Source organism: Daktulosphaira vitifoliae, unplaced genomic scaffold, assembly GCF_025091365.1.
Source record: "Daktulosphaira vitifoliae isolate Bord-2020 unplaced genomic scaffold, ASM2509136v1 Scaffold_3, whole genome shotgun sequence".
Lineage (NCBI taxonomy): Eukaryota > Metazoa > Arthropoda > Insecta > Hemiptera > Phylloxeridae > Daktulosphaira > Daktulosphaira vitifoliae.
The window spans coordinates 7248740-7268185 of record NW_026099574.1 but is presented as its reverse complement, the minus strand read 5'-3'; the positions used below and the strand labels follow the sequence as shown (position 1 = coordinate 7268185).

Below are 19446 nucleotides of genomic sequence, written 5' to 3'. Positions count from 1 at the left end.
AATGCTTAATTATAAAACCTCCGAAAGTGTGTAAGCATAGTTAACATTTATGCAAACAATAGGGATAATTATAATCTTACAATTTTTTACTTAGTTATTGGAATGAATTCAAAATGGTTTTTTTAAAGTTTTTATGAAAAAATCACGTATGAATTTATTTTAGTAATCACAGAATTACCATTGACTCAAATATAGAATTCTATAAAATAATTTTTCGTACTACGTTCTAATATAAAAAATACTAAGCTAAATTTATATTGAACTAAATTTCTATAAAGTTGAGAAATTTTCTATTATTTATTTCGATTGATAAAAAAAAAAACAATAATTATGGAACTATAAATTATGTGTCAACATTTTTGTTTGTTTTTTACGTGAATAACCTTTACATCTACAATATATAGTTGCCTGTTTAGCTTTTAATATAAAAAATTATGTTATTTGAACTGTCAGTTGATTTATTCTTTTTTTACAGATGTAAAGTTTAACAATGGAAGAGTGAAGAATCAGGAAACCATCGATCTAAAAATTAAAGGTAAATTTTAACATTAAAATTCTACTAATATTTAAAATATTAGATATTAAATAATTAAAATAAGTTTTATTTAAAGGTGGAACTATAGATCGACTTGATAAAAAATTAGAAGGCATTGAAAATGGTGCATTCCAAAGTAAAGAAGTGGCAGATTTTGAAAATGCAATTGAACTTACAGGTTGTTTTTATTCACAACTAATAAAATGTTAACTGTCGTAAATTAAATCTCAATAATTGAATTTAGGATATGGAAAATTTCATTATTTACTTTTGGTTGTGTGTGGCTTTGTTAGTACCAGTGAGGAAATGGATGTTATTTGTATGTCATTTATATTACCATCTGCTCAGTGTGACTTGAAGTTAAATACCTCATCAAAAGGATGGCTTAACTCAATCATTTTTATAGGTATGTTTACTTATTTTGAGTTAAATTGACTTAAATTATGCATAATTTTTAATATTTCTTAGGTATGATGGCAGGAGCCTATATTTGGGGCTCTCTAGCTGATGCACTTGGCCGTCGAAAAGTTCTTATTGTCATTAGTTTTATGAATGCCCTTTGTATATTTGCATCTACATTTGCACAATCATATAGCGTCTTCATGTTCTTTAGATTCCTTAATGGAGCTGCGTTAGTACATTGAGATATTGACTTATTCATTTATTTTATCTTAATTATTTCTTACAGATTGGGAGGAAGTGGTCCAGTTATATGGTCTTACTTTGCTGAGTTTCAGCCAAAGTATAAACGGGGCACTATGTTAAGCTCTATGGCAGCATTCTGGACTCTAGGAAATTTATTTGTTGCAAGTAAGCCTTAAAATAGCATATTTTTCTTGTATCATTGATAATTTATTGTATGTTTTAGCACTTGCTTGGATTATTATACCTCAAGAAATTGGTATAAAGTCTCCATTATTTTTATATAACTCATGGAGAATATTTTTAGCCATTTGTGCTATTCCTAGTGTTCTTGTTGCTATCTTCTTGTTATTTTTACCGGAAAGTCCAAAATTTTTGTTGGCTCAAAATAATCATGCCGAAGCATTAAAAGTTTTTAAAAAAATTTATGCTGTAAATACCGGCAATGATCCAGAAATGTACCCAGTAAGTTTTATTGAAATTTTTTTATTCTTTTATTAATCTAAAAATTCTAGGTAAAAAGCTTGATTACTAAGGGAAGTGCTTTAGACCAAGAAAAATTAAAAAAGAAGTCTTTTAAAAAAATGACTGATGAAGTTGCCCAAAACACAAAGTTATTGTTTATGCCTCCTATATTAAAGTATACTTGGATATCCATTGTGATTAATCTCAGTTTCCACATTGGGTATTAATGGTTTATAGCATTTTTAATTATTGAATTGTAGTATCAACTAAATCCATTTTTTTAGATATTATGGTCTAATGATGTGGTTTCCTGAGCTTTTTCATAGATTTGATGAGTTTGCACGTGCTCATAATGGCAGTGAAAATGCTTATGTTTGTCAGGTATATTATTATATGTTCAAAATAAGATTTATATTTTCTTTTATTTAGATTACTAACTGGATACTAACAAAATTTAGGTAACTGATTTTGTTGTAAATAGTGGATCTCATTCACATGTTGATTTATGTTCTGATAAAATTGAAAGCAGTGTATTTCTAGAATCATTAATTACTGTTGCTGCAGCAATACCTAGTAATATTCTTGCAGTTTTGGGAATGGACACTTTAGGAAGAAAATTCTTTTTAGGTAAATTACTGTGTAATTTCTTTATGATACATATGTGATTTATAACATTTATGTTTTATTATTTGCATAATTTTAATAATTTAGTTTTCAGCACAATGGCTTCAGGAATTTGTGCTGTTGGTATGTCACTTATTACAAATAAAAAACAGAATCTTATAATATCAGCTATTTTTAGTAGTGTTATAAGTTGTGGTAATGCTGCATTAGATTGCTTGATTACTGAAATATTTCCCACAAACTTAAGGTAATTTTGTTGTTTCAATAAATTTGTTCTGTATTTATATTTATAAATTATTTTTAAAGAGCTACTGGTATGGCAATATCAATGGTAGCTGCTCGTCTTGGTGGTATTATTGGTAATATTGTAATTGCTACATTGTTGGATCTTTACTGTCCATTACCTACTTACATAGTAGCAGTGCTTCTTATAGGTAAGAATATCGTGTAGTATGTATAATACTAGTTTCACGAAAATTTTCAATTCACATTAGATTATCTAAATAATAATTTTTTTAGGAGGTGGACTTTTATGTCTGATGTTGCCAAATACAACAAGAGAACCACTTACGTGACCTTAAAGAATATTTTTTAAAATTGAAAAATTAATTTATAATAAAGAACTTACATTTAATTAACAGACAGAGAATAAATTGTGCTAGTTTTTATGTTTGCACTTACAGTATATATAAATTAATTTAAAAGAATATATAAATAAAAATAGAATTTAATATTATTGCATCATTTTCTGATTCAATGGTGCTATATTATGTGTAAAATTTATTTGATTTTGTATAGTTATTTCATAGACCATACTTTTTTTAAATATATTTTTTACACCAAATTTGTAAATGCACAATTTTTTTTAAATTAATTGTGACACAGGTTATTTAGTTATTATTAGTTATTTAAATTCATAGATATAAAAGAAAAGACCTTTTATAAAATTATTATTTTCAGTTTTATCATTTATAATTTTTATATTACAATGATAAATTATGTACATAATTTTATGCTATGATAACAATTAAATATTTTTGTGGAATTGTTAGGACATATTAACCAGATTGTTGATAATGCGGCAATTATTATTTATTATAAAAGAACTATCTTTATCAATTTTATAAATAAAAAATTATAAAATAACAGTTCATAACAAAATGATTGAAGTGCTTATGCTCTTAATGATAGAAATTACATATAAGTATTTATTTATACAAACAGTATTTACTTTATATATTTTGTGCTCAAAATTGAAAACCATTAAATGTAAGGAATTCAAAATTATGCGCTTGATTTATTATTTATCTAGAGTTATATTTGTTTTTGTAAAATATTATATTAAATATAATAATAATATTTGGTTGCATACATTCATATAAAAATTGAACTTAACATCATAGAAATTTAGTTCACACTAAATTGATATTTGTATGTGATTTTTCAGTATTAAGATATAATGAAAATATTAATTTGTAATAATTTTATGATGAAGTTAGGTTTTTGAATTATGAATAAAATGTATTTTTACAAGACAAATAAGTTATTACTATACATTTTCTTTTTTTAATAAGATCTCTAGTAATACATTTTATATTAAAGTTATTTGTACAAAATATGTATAAAAGATTTATGTGATTATTATTTATGTGTTAATTAAAAGATAATGTTTTTAAAACTGTTTTAAACTTGATTTTTATATGGTAAATAAAGAATGGGATATTTTTTGATTTTATTTGAAAAATGATAATTGAAAATATTAGAATAGGAATTGATTCACATTGGTATTAACTTTTGAATAGAAATACCTTAAATAATTAAGTAACCAACATTATTAATTCGATTTTATATATTATTAAATTTATATTTGTGTATTAAGTATTTGAAAGGCAAAGTAATCAATTTATATATTGCTTAAAGTTGATTTAAATTAGTGAAACTTGTGTTTGTTTCTCCTTTTTAGTTAGAATAGTGAACTTAAGTTTAAATGCAGGTGTACAGGTTTATTTTAATTAAATCTAATTGATATTATTTTTCCATAGATATCTAGAAAAAAGAAAATGACTTCTCTTTTAATTTCAATTTTTATATAAAGAGTTGATTAACTTTAAATGATTAACGTTAAATATAAATTAAACTTCATCTACCAGGTCATAGTTTTGTAATAATAATTTTGAACGTAGATGAGTTAATTTAAAATTTCCTTAAGTTAATATAAAGAATTATTTGTTTTTATTTTTAATGATATATTTTATAATTTAGTTTTTATTAATTGGGGATATAATCAAGCTTATAATCTGATTTTTTCACTGTAACTATTTTTACAATAACCTTAGTTAATATCTATTTATATTCAAAAAAAAAAAAATGTTTGTGTTTTACTTAAAATAATAGGAAAAAGCACAATTATTAAAAAAAAAATATTTGAAAAAAAAAACTGAAAATTTTTAATATTACTATTTTATAATTTAATACTTGTTTTTTTTCATATAAGTGACTAAATATTATTTGCAAAATTTTTTTTACTTTTGTGTTACAAATAGTTGAATAACTGTAAGCAATTTCATAATTATAAGATAAAAACAAATATAGTTACAGTGGAAATTTAGATTTTTATTCTGAAAAGTGCTCATCAACTTAAAAGTCTATAAAAATGATTATAGTTGTATTAATTTCTACATTTTACACAAATCTTTTTTAACATAATCAAATTATATTACAAAAGTAAAAAAAAATTGTCCATGTTTTGTCATGATTTAATTCTTTAATTATTAATTAGTAATTATACCAAAAACTAGACGTGACGGAAAAAATCGAAAGTCAGATTCGGAATCATCGCCGAAATTCCATAATGAATTCACTTAAATATTGTTGATAGAAAAATGGCTGTTGTCCTGTCCTGTCTAAACATAAATTAATCTGCTTTAAAATTTGAGTATTCATTCTAGAAATTGTAAACAATTTTCACAAAACTTGTATTGAAAAGAAACATACATGTTTCTTAGTTTTTGCTTTTATGCAAATTTTTATGCAACGATACGTCAAATTGATCACAAATAGTAATTAAAAATATTTTTATAATTACCTTATATTTAATTATATTAATTATGGTATTTCTATTCTATTTGGTTTATTTTTATTGAAAATATTTTCTTTCTAACTAGTTATGTAGTAACTGTATGTTGCTATTTGAAAAAATAAGGTTAACATCTTTATAGGATATAAAGGATGAATTTAACAAAAAACTAAATAGTTAATTAAACAAGAAATATATATACTAAAAAAATAGAAAAAAAAGAAATTCTTTAATATAATAATTATTTTTAGAGAAATCGAGTATCTAATATTAAAAGATTTTCCCTGTGTACAATAACCATAAGTTTTTATAAATTATTTGTAAAATATAGAAGATTAAGTGCAACGATAATTTTTTTATAACTTATATTATGTAATATAAGCTTTATTATAAAATATGTTTGATGCTTGCAATATTTCAGGAACATTTTCACAAGTTATGTTAAGAAGGCTACTTTTCATGCTAACGTTAATATTTTGAATCCTTTCCTATGAGCAGTTGATGGGTCATATATTTAATAAAAAATTACATCTAATAAAAGAAATGCCTAAGAAAGATATTTACAAAACAAAATTTGTTTTAATTCGTTCAGTTTTCAGTAAGAAAAATTTTAGTAGTAATTTTAAATATTACTATTTATCGTATTTTTTGGGGGATTTCCTCCGTTTACGCAGAAACCAAAGAAATGATTTAATTTTCGAGCCTAATGTCTTCAACTAGGTACGATTTGTGATCTGTAGATTCGGGAAACGGATGGTGGATTTGTGGGTTAACCTTCTAATTAATTACGACACATTTTTGTATTGTTATACACATTGTAACATTGGAAAAAATATTAAAATATGTCATTAGCATCCCTAAAATTTATATTCTATTTTCATGGATGCAATAACTTACATTTCAGTTTTAATTGTATAATAGCAACTCTTGATTTATAATTAGGAATGAATTATTTTTTTAATTATTACATTATTTGGTTTATTTATTCTTGTTTTTTTTATTTTTTATAGTAAAATAATATTAAAATTATTTGTGTTTATAACCCGACCAAAAAATTTTTTTCTATATTTCTGATAAAATTTATCCAATAGCACAAATATTTTAATATCTTAATAATATATTAACAATTGAGTGGGGCTCATCATTCTTTAATAAATCCACCCTGATGTGTTCACATAAGAATTAAAAATGTTGAATTCTAATAATTATGCCGAGATATTGGCAGTACTGCTGAATATCAGTTAAAAATGAAATCAGCTGGAAATTGTTGGTTGAATCTGACGAGATGTCCCGGTTATTGATATCATAGTTTATATCAAATATATAGTACTCCTATTTTTGTTTAGTTTAAAGAACTTTAGCTCATATGTTAAAATTATTTTTCACCTAATTATAATTTTTTTTATGTATTTCCATTTTCATCTTCTAATATTCATTAAATTTACATAATTTCATTAAGAAAATCATGTTCATTCTGTTTTTGTGTTAATTTTATTTGTAGAATTGTAAGTAACTTATTATATAAACTTTTTTATTTGCTTTGTTTATCGGCAAATTTATAGATTTAATAAGTTAAATAAGTAAAGTTATATCTTAGATATAATAATAAAATATTGATAATGTTATAATACTTAATGTATTAAATATACTATTACTATTGACAAAATATTTCTTACTAATATGTCATAAAATATTATTTACTATTCATTTAGATTTACATCATAAATGATTATTGTCTTACATTAAAAGAGATTATTTACTATATTTTCAATGAAAAAATTAAAAATTAAATTAGAGATAATAAAATATTATTTTAAATATTGATAAGAGACTAAAAATGAATAGTTGTTACTTGTTTTCAATAGAAATAAGCATTTAATTGATACAAATATTCAAGAAGTACATTGTTATATTATAATGATAAATGGAAATTATATGGTTTTATAGTTTTTATATTCTTTGGAACTTCATTAATTAGTTAAACTACCCGAACTGTTACATTTTATTTGAAAATCTTGTGTCTAAATAATATATATACATTTTTTTATAGATGATCATTTAATTTATAATAAATAATATTATAAAAAAAAACATTTTTACCTAATTTATCTGATTTTATTGTTAAGTTTTTAATTATTAAATGATTTTATTTCATCAATTATTTTGAATATGTTGTTATATTGACATTAAGTAATATACATTATATAAGTGTTCTTTATTATACGTTTTAGATTAGAGTTTCGTTTCAAAATCAACTATTTTTTGGTAAAACCTACTAGTTTTTAAAATATGTGTATAATGTCGTGCAAGAACTAGTTGGGTATGTTAGAAGTGAGATGTTGTTAAAATTCTTCAGAAAATTAACAAACATTCAAAGATTCATGGTCATTAGTTACTTTTAGAAATTAAAAACAATTCAAATAACTATTATAATTAACAATACAGTTATAACTTTGTAACATCTGTTATATAGTAAAATTGATGTACAAACTTTAGGTTGTGAGTACATTTGAATTAAAGATAGTTTTATAGCCATTAAGTTTTAAATAATTTTGATTATTCTGCTTGTCATTTTTCATCATACAGTACTACTGTATTCATTTTTTATTATTGACTAAATGAATATCTATAATTGAGTTCAAATACTCTGATAGCTAAGTATCATTTTTCCATCATAAATTTCCAGTAATATTAGTATATTTAGTATGATGTAATATATAGTATTTTATTTATATCACTGAAAGCAGTAGTTTAGTTTTGTTTTAAAATGATATGTTATACATGCATAATAATTGTGTTGGTGGAATGTTTTTTTGAATTTAGTCAACCAAAATATAGTCTTATTATAATTATAAATAAATGATTTAATAATGGTTTCTGATAAAAAACATAACAATGGTATTGTAATAATTGAAGGTGTGTAAATTAAATTTGATTTTATACCAACGTGTTATTTTTACTTATCTGTCTGGATTACAGCGATTGAAATTAAAACTCTATAACGGTGTAATTTGTTCGTATTAATTATGTACTTTATGACGTATTTTGCTGTGTTATTTGCTACGGTAAAAAAGACTTGTAACCGAAAAACGACAGTCGCCGTTTTCCAACCAGCCGGTGTTAAGTGAGCGCGCTCATTGGTAAGTGTTGTTGGCAGCTCTTTTCTAGCGCTTGCGCTTGTTGATGCAAAACAAAAAAAAATGAGAAGCGTCCGAATATTGTTAGAAGAGTCAGTGCTTAACTCGTCGACGCCGAGCTAGTGTCATTGTACGCCCTGGTTTTTTAACACCCCGCCTGAGGTAAAACTTGTTCTATTTACCATTAACTTTTTTGACTTGAACCCCTGCTATCTTAATTGTTCAATGGTATTATTGCAATAACTTCCGAATTCGGTTGATCTGTGACAGATAGTGTTTTTAGTTAACTATAACGCAATTAAATGAATTAGTGTTTCTCCAAGTTAAAATTGATTATTACAGAGGTAAATAATATATTTTTTAGGACTTGGTAATTTAAGTCGTGGTTGAAGCAACAAATAGTATTAAAAATGGCATTCGCGGGGCTCAAGAAACAAATAAACAAAGCCAACCAGGTAAATTCAATTAAAATTTTATCGTACGAGTATTTTATATAAGATTTAAATTAATTATTTTTAGCCGTGAATATTTACTAATCTTATTATTTATAAATATATTTATATATTATTTGAGATGACACTCTATTTAAATGAACATTATGTTTGCTTTAATTGAATAATTTTTAATTTAAGAATAAGTAGTGTCTCGTACAATTGAACTTGAGAAATTGTTTAAGTTTACGATAGTGCTTATATTATAAATTCAAAATATGTATTAAATGTATTCAAAAATAAATTCAATAATACATTTTAACGGTATTACAGTAATATAAATCCTTAATTTTTCTTTATAGTATTGTAACGGTCATAGCATAGTGTTTATATTTTATTGTTTGTCTTGAACGGCGTTTTATATATGCAATATTGATGCGCCAGTATGTAGTAAAGTTTGTTCATTCGAGAAATTCAAAATAGACGATCATTAATTTATTTTGGATCATACATTCCGTTAAAGGTTACGCCCTTTTCTTGATAAAAAGAATTTATTACACTGACGTATGTATGTTTGCAGATAAATTTCAATAAATAACTAGAGGTTTAGTCATTATTAGTTTTTATGAATAAATAGTAATGATTTATTGGCTTTAATAATATTGGATCCAATTAATCAAAATAAAAAGACAGTGAAGATCGTGTATTTTATTTAAACCCTTGTTTCATCAAGCGTATTAATTTTTGAAAATCGCACGTGGTTGTTAATAATTAATAAATTACTGGGAGAAAGAAATTTTTTAGTTATTTAAAATGCCTTGTTTTTGAATGTTTCACTTAGAAATTTTTCTATACAAATTTATTAAGGAGTAACTAATTATTTTTTTATAGGCAAATAATAATAATAATCATTGGATATATAGAAGAACGGTCAATTATTGTTTTAAGTATTTAATTTTTCGTGGTTTGTTTGCAACAATTTAGAATATTTTGTTTGTTCAATGAATTTAATTAGTTTTTAAATAATTATAATATAAATCAATTTAAGAAAATAATCTTTTAGAATTATTTGTAGCTATTCGTAGAATGTGTCCAATAATTTGTTAAAATTCTTAAAATAAATAATCCATCAGTTTATTATTTATACTTGAATACTTATTTTCATAAGAGTTTCTTGAGATGTATTCTACGTTTGGCATCTCTGTTTTAAATTATTGCTACAGAGTAATTTTTATGTAAAATTAACCAAATTTGTAGTGAAAAATCATGTATTGAGGTCTTTTACACAATGGCGGTCAAATAGGAAAAGATCAGGGGCATAGAACCTCCATTGACATACCCTAAATGATATTTTTGTATTATTTTCGTTTTTATATATTTGCAAAATTTACATTTAATAATTCAATTTAAAAGTTATTGAGCAAAATTAATTTTACAAATTTAGAAGATTAAATTTTATGTTTTAATTTTTATTTATGAAAAATTAAATGAAGTATTATTATAAAGTAAATAATTTTTTTTTAATAATCGAAAAAAAAACAATTTTTATACATCTAATAGTCCTTAATAACATCTTGATTTAGTAATACAAATAAAAAAGCTCTAGGGTATGGAGGCATAGCTCCCTTTATAATATTTATTATAGAGGTTTTTTCATCTACTCCCATGGCAAAATCATTTGACCGCAACTGCTTCTACTAGTGGTCTAATTGTTGTATTTGCCTTAGTAACTCATTGTAGCACAGACGATTGAAATTTATATCATCTGATTTACAAATGTACGATAAAAAAGGCTTTTGATCGTTTTTAAATTGCAAGTTATGTACTTGGAATTATTGTGTATATATATAAAAATGATGAGAACTATGAAGTTGTGTATCTTGTACAAATAACTAAAGATAAATTGAGCCGTACAGTGTTTGACCTTTAAAATTTTCATTTACACGAAGGAGGTTTTTATGAGTTGTTTTTAAATATAAAAAAAAAAAATAGGCCAAGAGAGCACCGGCTGTGGTATTAGTGTTTGTTACGCATATGCGTGTGTTAGTGTGAGCACCGCGAGAGAACTTTATTGATTAACAAAGCTCTGCCCTATTCGCTCGGTACGCCGGCAGCCGTTGTCGTTGCTGTTCGGGTTGAATTAGATGATGCTACTGCGGTGAAGGGTTACCAGTAAGGGGCAAGTTATAAAGTTTTATGGTTCTTTTCTTCAGCTGCCCATTGATCACGATTCTTCTGATAGAATTCTGAAATGATTACCCATATAAACTTAAAAGACATTAGTCCAAAATATGCATGAAATATAAGAAATTTGGGTAAAATCCTAGTGTTTGTTGTCTCGTGTTAATATAAAATTGATGAATCACTCGCATGCGTCTTTTTTTCACCTAGACTGTTAACCGTTTACACGAAAGGGAAAACGTTAATAATTAGATTGTGACAAATCGCTTTGTTTAAGTTACAGAGATCTAAAAGATTGTATGTTTAGTACTTTGGTTACATTTTTTTTGAAAGATTTCTGAAATAAAATTATTTTGCCTTAAAATGAAGTAATTATTATTCTCTAGTGTGGGGGCCACATTTTTACAATCTGAATTTTTTGAATTAACGAAAAAATTAAATTGTAATTATTTATTATTAAAAAATTATTATTTTTATGAACTGTGTCCAAACTTATGTTGACTATTTTTCGAACTAAATTTTCAGTATTCATTTTTGAATCCATTTTTAATTTTAGAAGGAAATCTAACTAATTTTGATGGGGTTTAAATTTGTATAACATTTATGTTATATTAATAGCTCAATTAATATACTATTATAGTTAAATTTGGTTTAAATTAAACGCAAACGTAGAATTAGGGAAAAACATTTATGTGAACTTGTCTAAGTTCGGTACGATACGATACTATATTACATTTTACTTATTATTCTGTATATTGATTTATTCGTGTATCTAAAAACAATTATTGTTAAGTATTTATTTAATACTTTTTATAGTACATGACAGAGAAAATAGGAGGGGTCGAAGGCACGAAACTAGATGTCGATTTTGTGGATATGGAGAGGGTAATTACCTACTATTATATTATTTTGCGCTAAAACTTATGCTGTTCGTTTTGATCGTAGAAAACTGATGTAACGTATGAGTTAGTCGAAGAACTACAGATGAAAACTAAAGAGTTTTTGCAGCCCAATCCTACTGCCAGAGCTAAAATGGCTGCTGTCAAAGGCATATCAAAATTGAGTGGCCAAGCTAAAGCCTCCACATATCCACAAGCCGAAGGCACACTTGGAGATTGTCTTCTCCTATACGGCAAGAAATTAGGTGATGATAGCTTATTTGGTCAAGCCTTGCAGGAGATGGGTGAAGCACTCAAACAAATGGCCGATGTCAAATATGCCTTAGATGACAATACTAAACAGAATTTCCTTGAACCTCTACATCACTTACAAACAAAAGACTTAAAGGAAGTTATGGTAACTGTTTGCAATAAGTACTTTTGCTTTGACGATTTATAGTAGTTAATTAATTTATGTAACGTTTATCTAATGTAGCACCATAGAAAAAAGTTACAAGGAAGAAGGCTAGATTACGATTGTAAAAGAAGAAAACAAGCCAAAGGTATATCTCGCCAAATTTTTTATGTACAGACTGCATAATGGTAATTTATTTTTTGTAGGTTCACACTTTAGTGACGAAGAACTGAAACAAGCCGAAGAAAAATTCGCTGAGTCCTTACACAGTGCTCAGATAGGAATGTTCAATTTGCTCGACAATGACGTTAGTAATATTCTATCAATTCTCAAATATCATATATTATATATGATATGATGTAGTAGTAAAAATAAACAAATTAGTTATTATTTTTTAAAGAAATATACTTTTATTTTTGTATTTACTATTTAATATTCACTGTTTTAGGTGGAACAAATTTCACAACTGACTACTTTTGCTGAATCTCTACTCGAATACCATCAACAGTGTTCTGAAATTTTGAAATTGGCCGTAATGGAAATTCAAGAAAAGTACGTGCTAAACATGTAAAATCGTGTGGTTTGAAAGAAATTTATTGTATTTTTTTTGTCATTTGCAGACGTGACCAAGCGGCAAGTCGACCGAAATTAGAATTTGTGCCCAAGACTCTTAATGATCTTCACCCGGTAGATGTAATCTCGGACGATATTAATGGTAAGTAGCCTTTTTTGTTATTACTGCACCACAATTAAACGATACAGAAGTTATTATAACCTCAAAAGTATTTTCAAATACTGTTTAATAGCGTTGCTTCGACACGCTATCTTGGTTCTCACATAACTATCGATTCAAAAATAAATAACAAATAATGAAACGCTTTTGGTGGAGAATCAAAAGTGCGTTTTCTATTTTTGGATGGTACTTATATAGAATCAATGATGTCTTTCTATCGCGTATATATTCGAATTTCGAGTGAAATCGATTTAGTTTAAGCATAAGTACTGACACTAGTGGATTCGTTTCAGGCGAGTTTGAGTTCATCAAGTCACGACTCGCACACTTCAAAGGTAATCACAAGCTATCCACTAAAGTAAATTAATGCGTTTAATGTTTTTGAGTTTCACTAACATTCGTACTTTTTATGGCTACTTACCCGTCTGATGTGTACTATTAATTAATCAGCTATTCCGTACCTCAATGAAAAATAATTGAATTGCTATTAAAGAAAGATACTATTTATGCTTTTATATACACTCCTAATTACTTCTTAATTTTAGTAGACATTAAAATTGTTTATTCGAAATTGTTAACGCCATTTGAAGTTTTCCGACGCATTGGCGGTTGCCAATTAAATTCTTAAAATATTGAGTTTTTACATTGTATAACCTTTACTATATTTTTAAATCGTACAATCCGATTATATATTTTTGTATATTCATTGAGTAAATGTCATTGGGTAGACTTTTGTTTATGAATGTAACACTGAAATTAATATCAAATAATAGGTAGTTCACGAGCTTCATCCCCGACGCATACCAAGTCGGACTTAACATCAGGAGCAAACCATCACGATAATCAGCATTCACAACCGCATCACAATGGTACATAACTACTTGACGTTCATTGAGGAAATTTGTTTAAGACCAATTATGACACGCTTGTATTTACTTGTAGTTACTGATTTTCATTTAAGTAGTTAGTTTCAACATAACATTTCTTGTTTTCTTTATATATCTATTAATTGTTGGTTCATTTAATAAACTGCGGTAGATAAATATTTTTAGATTTTGTACGAGTAAAATTGATCTTTTTAATTAGAAACGCGTATATGCCACCAAATAGTTAACAAGTAAACACTGTTTTACTATAGGTGGACTAAAGATCGGCTCGTAATGATCATTATTATTATGTTTTCTATCGTATTAACAATTGGGGTTATCGTTTAAGAAAATTAATCTTAATTTTTTTTAATTAATAGGAATAGTCGAATGATTTGGCTATTTTTTTTTCGACTGTTTAAATTGAAATAATAGTTACTGAAAATTGAAATACAGACATTCATAGGTATTTACCAAGATCAAATTAACCGAATCACTTGATTCTTGAATAAATTGCATGATAAAAATTCATCAAAATGTATAAAACCACATAAATGTCATTTGATAAATAAAAATAACCCTTTATTTTTAATACAAATAATGATTAAAAAATTATATTAAGCATATTTTAAAATAAAATAAATGATTGAGACCCTGTTGAGTGTAAGTATTTTTATTCAAATAATAGATGTGTCATCTGACTAAAATCATGTCGGGTCTTGTCCAGTGACACGTCTGTACACGAAACCCGAATCGGTCAAGTTATCTATTTATGTCGTTCGTTAATAATAGTAAACAATTGATATTTCAATATTTATACTTAATAGTTTTGAGTTTTGACTATTTCATATTTTAAAATAAATTTCACATCAATAGATACGATTATTTATAAAATCTGTTCAAGCAATGTAAATTATAAATTGTAATTCAATCGCACTAATCTTTCAATAATTTTTATTTCGATTTCTAATCATTCAGTTATACCAATTATTATTTCTTTTCTCTGAAGGGACGAAAAATAATTATTTAATTTTTCTCTTTACAAAAATTAAAAATGTTCAATAGTTTCCTAGAAAATGAGTGTCTTTTCCTAAATCGATCATTCTGTGTAAGTGTTATTCAGAAGTAACATCTTTGCTTCGAAATTGAAAAACTTTAAGTGAAATAACAAGTATAGAGAAAACAATAGTTCAAAAACATTTCCTTGATTCTAAATTTGTTTTTCAACGTACACATAAACCAATCTAATTGGTTTTTGACAACATAAAAATAACAGTAATCGTTGTGATGTGCAATGTAATAACTTCCTTATAAAACTATGTGGCATTTCGGCAAACGTATTTTAAGTGTAAAAACTTAATTTTCAAAGAAGAATTTTTGAAAAGTATGTTTTGTAATCTGCATGTATCTCTTTTACTATTAACTTTAATGAGAAAAAAATGTGGAACATGAAACATTAAATATGTTTTCTAATTATTATGATATATTTTGAAGAATGTCATCTTCAGATATTTGATTTTTAGATTTTGTCAAAGGTTTTCAGACTATTTGACATTTATGGTTATAAAAATACGTTGAATATTGCTACGATTTATAAGATAATTTAGTTGATATTCCAACAGAATACATTATTTATTATACATTAATAGAAAATCCTATGTGTAAACTATTAAAATGTGTTTGTTTTTATTAATTGTGTTTAATTAAAAATTAAGTTCAACTAGTGTTCTACTCTTTTAAGACAATTTATTGTGTAAAATATGTTTTTTATAATTTGTTTTGATATATATTTTTTATTGGTATTGTGTAATGAATTTTTGTTGGTTGGTTTTGGTAATGTTTTATCATAAGCGTGTACTAAGAACAACTAGATACTTTTTTCTGAAAGATATGCAATTAAAAAAATTTTAACAAAGAGGAATTTAAATTTATAATATTTTTTTTTAACCAAAGCCACTGAAAGTAATTAAAATTTTTGTCTGAAAAACTCGCTAAAAATAATAAGTTGCTGTAAAAAATATAACTGTTAATAAGAACACGCTTGTAATTTTCATGTTGCATGTTAGTGAATTTCGCTTATTTTATTATCGATTTTTTTATTGCACTACTTTTTTTTTACTTTTAAAAAAAGAGAAATAAATTTAATGTTTTTTTTTTGTATTTTAGCGTCTCCTGCATTATCTCCTACGAAGTCTGTTCAAAGGCAAATACCCCGTAATACACCATGCTGTACTGCTCTTTATGATTTTGAGGCTGAGAACCCTGGAGAACTAGGATTTAAAGTTAGTACTTTAAATATGGTTGTTTTTTTTTTAAATTTACTATTAGATTTCTAACTTCAAAGATTCACTACTCATTTTTTTAAATATATTTTATAATAAGCAACTTAATTTTTCATGATTAATTTCTAAAAAGTTAATAATACATTATACTTGATGATAAGAAATAGTTAACAATCTCAATTTTAAATAAAAGTCATAAAGTTACACTGAAATTTTTTCTTTTATTAATTAATTCTTCTAGAGCATAATTCATTATCAAAATGTTGGGAAATCAAATGCTATAAAATTAATAACTTATTAATTGCTTATTATACATAGGGTAACATTATCAGTGGATAAATACTATCACTGATCGAACACTGCTAATTTTTTAACTAAAAAATGCTATCTGATTGAGCCATAGTGTAGTTGGTATGGTTTCTAATAAAGAAAATATCTAAATTAGGTCCTACTGAAATATTATAGCTCTTGATATAATATTCATTAGCTGTTTATTTACTGAAGAATATTTATTTCCAATATTAAATAATTAATTAAATGTGTGTGTTAGTTAATTTCAACATTATTTACATATAACTACAGAGAATTTTCCAGATAACAAACATGTTTTAATCTCATGAATATGACATTAAAGTATTAATAAATAAAGAACTTTAAAATATGAAAAACTCATATTGTGTTCATTTACTTATTATTATGTTAGTCTACCCACAATTGTTTTATTATAATTATTATAGTGTTAGAAATTATTTACATTTTTAAATTTTGTTTGATTGACTTTGAAGGGCCCCAGTTTGTATAACATAGTCGTAGGATAATATAGTAAAAATAGTTTAAATTTCAAGGGAGATAAACCCTACCAAAACTATAATCACAAAATAATACATTACTAAGTTTTCATTGTGAGTTCACATAACTACACAAAATTTATAAATGTATATAACTCTTAGCCCTAGTTATAAGTGATCATTAACTGTTAAAGTATATTTAAAATAATAGAATGCATTGAGTTAATTATGTAAGTAAAACTTCAAGGGCCATATCGTCTTATTAGGAATACACAAAATAATATTTTAAATCATTATAGATATTATCATAAACAGTAACTTAATATTTATAACTCAATAATTATTTGTTTTGAATTGTACAATTATTATTTTATATTTGCAAGTTATTCGATCTTGTGATTTAGCTAAATTATGTTGGCTGAATAAAATTTTCTTAATAAAAGTTTTATTCATCAATAAGCTTGTTTATGAGCAATTGTTTCATCTGTATTATTATATAAATTTTAATGAGATAGCTGGTTAGATCAATATCTCAGTACTTAATTTTAAAACTTAAGTGATTATATAGTATACTAATTAAGATATGTTAACAAGTATACATCTTATAAAATAAGTTTTTTAATAATTTTTGAAATTTTAGCATTACTTAAAAAAATTTATATTTTTGTTATAGGAAGGTGAAACGATTATACTGTTGAATAGGGTGGATGAAAATTGGTATGAAGGCAGTGCTAACGGGCGTACTGGATACTTTCCAGTTACTTATGTACAAATAGTTGTACCACTGCCATAATTTGGTCTTGTCCCTTTATCTAAATATTACATAATTTATTAATAAATTAAATCTTACCCTTTGCAATAAACATTAGTAGAAAATTTTAATTGAAAGTAATTTGAATATTCTTCTGTAATTCCATATTTTGTTATGTTTTATGAATCGTTACTAGCAATGTCAAACAAAAGACAACACAAATTTATTTTGTTCTTTTCAGTATTAAATTAATAATTTTTAGAAAATAATATGAATTGCTTTTATTCTTATTTATGAGTTTTCTGTGACTAATTATTATTGTAGCACAGTATTTTTCATTATAATGTTGTTGAGCTATAACTATTAGAAATGGTTGATTATTGTTTTTGTTTTTATTCTAAAGCTCAACCTAAACATAAGATTTAAACATTTTTCTGTACAACCTAACCTATATGTAACATCTCTATTGTATGTGTCTACAAAATTTTATTAATTTTAAAATATTGAGTAAGTTATATTTTTATTTTTTAAAACATAATATGTGTTAATATGTATATCTATATATATATATATATATATATGCATATATACCGATGAATTAATATATATTATTCACCAACACAATATTTTAGATATATGTTTCTTTAACACAATATAATGAACTGATACTTATAAATAGGTTTGTTACCATTGGCTTTAAATTAAGTTCTCTATACTAATATTTTTTAGAAAAAATATTTTAGACAATAAAATTTAATATTATTTATAAAGCAATTATAAAAAATTTTTCAAGTTACAAGTTTTTAATATTAAATATTTATTCTATATATTACAACTAAAATATAATTTATATACAATATTGTGAATGTTTATTCTGTGTGTACTTATATATGTTTAAGAACAGGAAATATATACGCTTAAAATTACTTAATTAAATTCACACACATACACATTATATATTTTACTCAACATTTTAATGAAATATATTTATTTTTTTGTAATAAGCAAGTTATCATTGGAAACTATTACCTCGACTTTATTCTTGTTCTTAAAAACTATTAATTTAAATCTTGTATAAAATCCATTTTATTCAAATGATTTATTAAATATTGAATATTGTTAATTAAGTGTTTACCGTTTCTAGAATTAATTATTTTACTCTTCCAATGTTATGTACTTTGAAATTAGTTGTATAAAAATTAAACTTCCAATTTTTTGGAAAAAGTTAATATAAAAATACATGAATGTTTAAAAGATATTATCAATCAGTCATTATTATTTAATGTTTATTTTTTAGCGTTTTGCAGGTATAAAAAGGTATTCAATATAGTAGAAATCTATCAGTGGTGTATACTTATGTATTATATATGGTCTGTGGTGGATGGTGGTGATACCTAATATTAGATATTAAGAACTATGGAAATATTATTTAACATTTACCAGTAAATTATTAGGTATTAACTGGCTATTAATAAGATAAAGTATTCTGAAATATTTTTTCAGTAAACAAAGTTTGTTCTTTTAAAATGTATAAAATATTATTTTATTACTCCACACAATTTGTTTTGTCTAACATAAAAAGTGTTTCTCTGAAAGTTTTGATAATTTAAAATAATTGTGTAAAATATTTAAGTATAAAATA

At 24.7% G+C, this 19446-nt stretch overlaps 2 protein-coding genes across 12 annotated transcripts in view; both read left to right on the top strand.

Annotated features, from left to right (window-relative positions):
• The window catches only part of LOC126903052 (synaptic vesicle glycoprotein 2B), a 34733-nt gene extending 31165 nt beyond the window's left edge, over window positions 1-3568 (top strand). For 6 of the 7 annotated variants that reach the window (XM_050680988.1, XM_050680985.1, XM_050680982.1 and 3 more), the window contains 12 exons: window positions 476-535; window positions 612-713; window positions 780-941; window positions 1004-1166; window positions 1224-1345; window positions 1404-1642; window positions 1693-1862; window positions 1927-2023; window positions 2101-2269; window positions 2354-2513; window positions 2573-2700; window positions 2786-3567. In XM_050680988.1, the coding sequence (XP_050536945.1) occupies window positions 476-535; window positions 612-713; window positions 780-941; window positions 1004-1166; window positions 1224-1345; window positions 1404-1642; window positions 1693-1862; window positions 1927-2023; window positions 2101-2269; window positions 2354-2513; window positions 2573-2700; window positions 2786-2841 (1628 nt within the window). In that variant the 3' untranslated portion in view covers window positions 2842-3567. Of the gene's footprint in view, window positions 1-475; window positions 536-611; window positions 714-779; window positions 942-1003; window positions 1167-1223; window positions 1346-1403; window positions 1643-1692; window positions 1863-1926; window positions 2024-2100; window positions 2270-2353; window positions 2514-2572; window positions 2701-2785 lie in introns of all 7 variants that reach the window. The other variant, XM_050680989.1, reaches the window with a different exon arrangement.
• Window positions 3569-6677: 3109 nt separating this feature from the next.
• LOC126903064 (endophilin-A) lies at window positions 6678-18290 on the top strand. 5 transcript variants are annotated; one of them, XM_050681013.1, is made up of 12 exons: window positions 8490-8641; window positions 8844-8934; window positions 11908-11976; window positions 12037-12387; window positions 12466-12532; window positions 12591-12691; window positions 12833-12936; window positions 13005-13099; window positions 13411-13452; window positions 13891-13986; window positions 16150-16265; window positions 17727-18290. In XM_050681013.1, exons 2-12 carry the CDS (start codon window positions 8890-8892, stop codon window positions 17844-17846), a joined length of 1206 nt encoding a protein of 401 aa, XP_050536970.1. In that variant the 5' UTR covers window positions 8490-8641; window positions 8844-8889; the 3' UTR covers window positions 17847-18290. The 5 variants fall into 5 exon arrangements, with proteins under 5 accessions (XP_050536967.1, XP_050536970.1, XP_050536966.1 ...); XM_050681010.1 differs by lacking the exons at window positions 8490-8641; window positions 13411-13452 and adding an exon at window positions 6678-6847; XM_050681009.1 differs by lacking the exon at window positions 13411-13452 and having other exon boundaries at window positions 8491-8641.
• Window positions 18291-19446: the final 1156 nt, after the last annotated feature.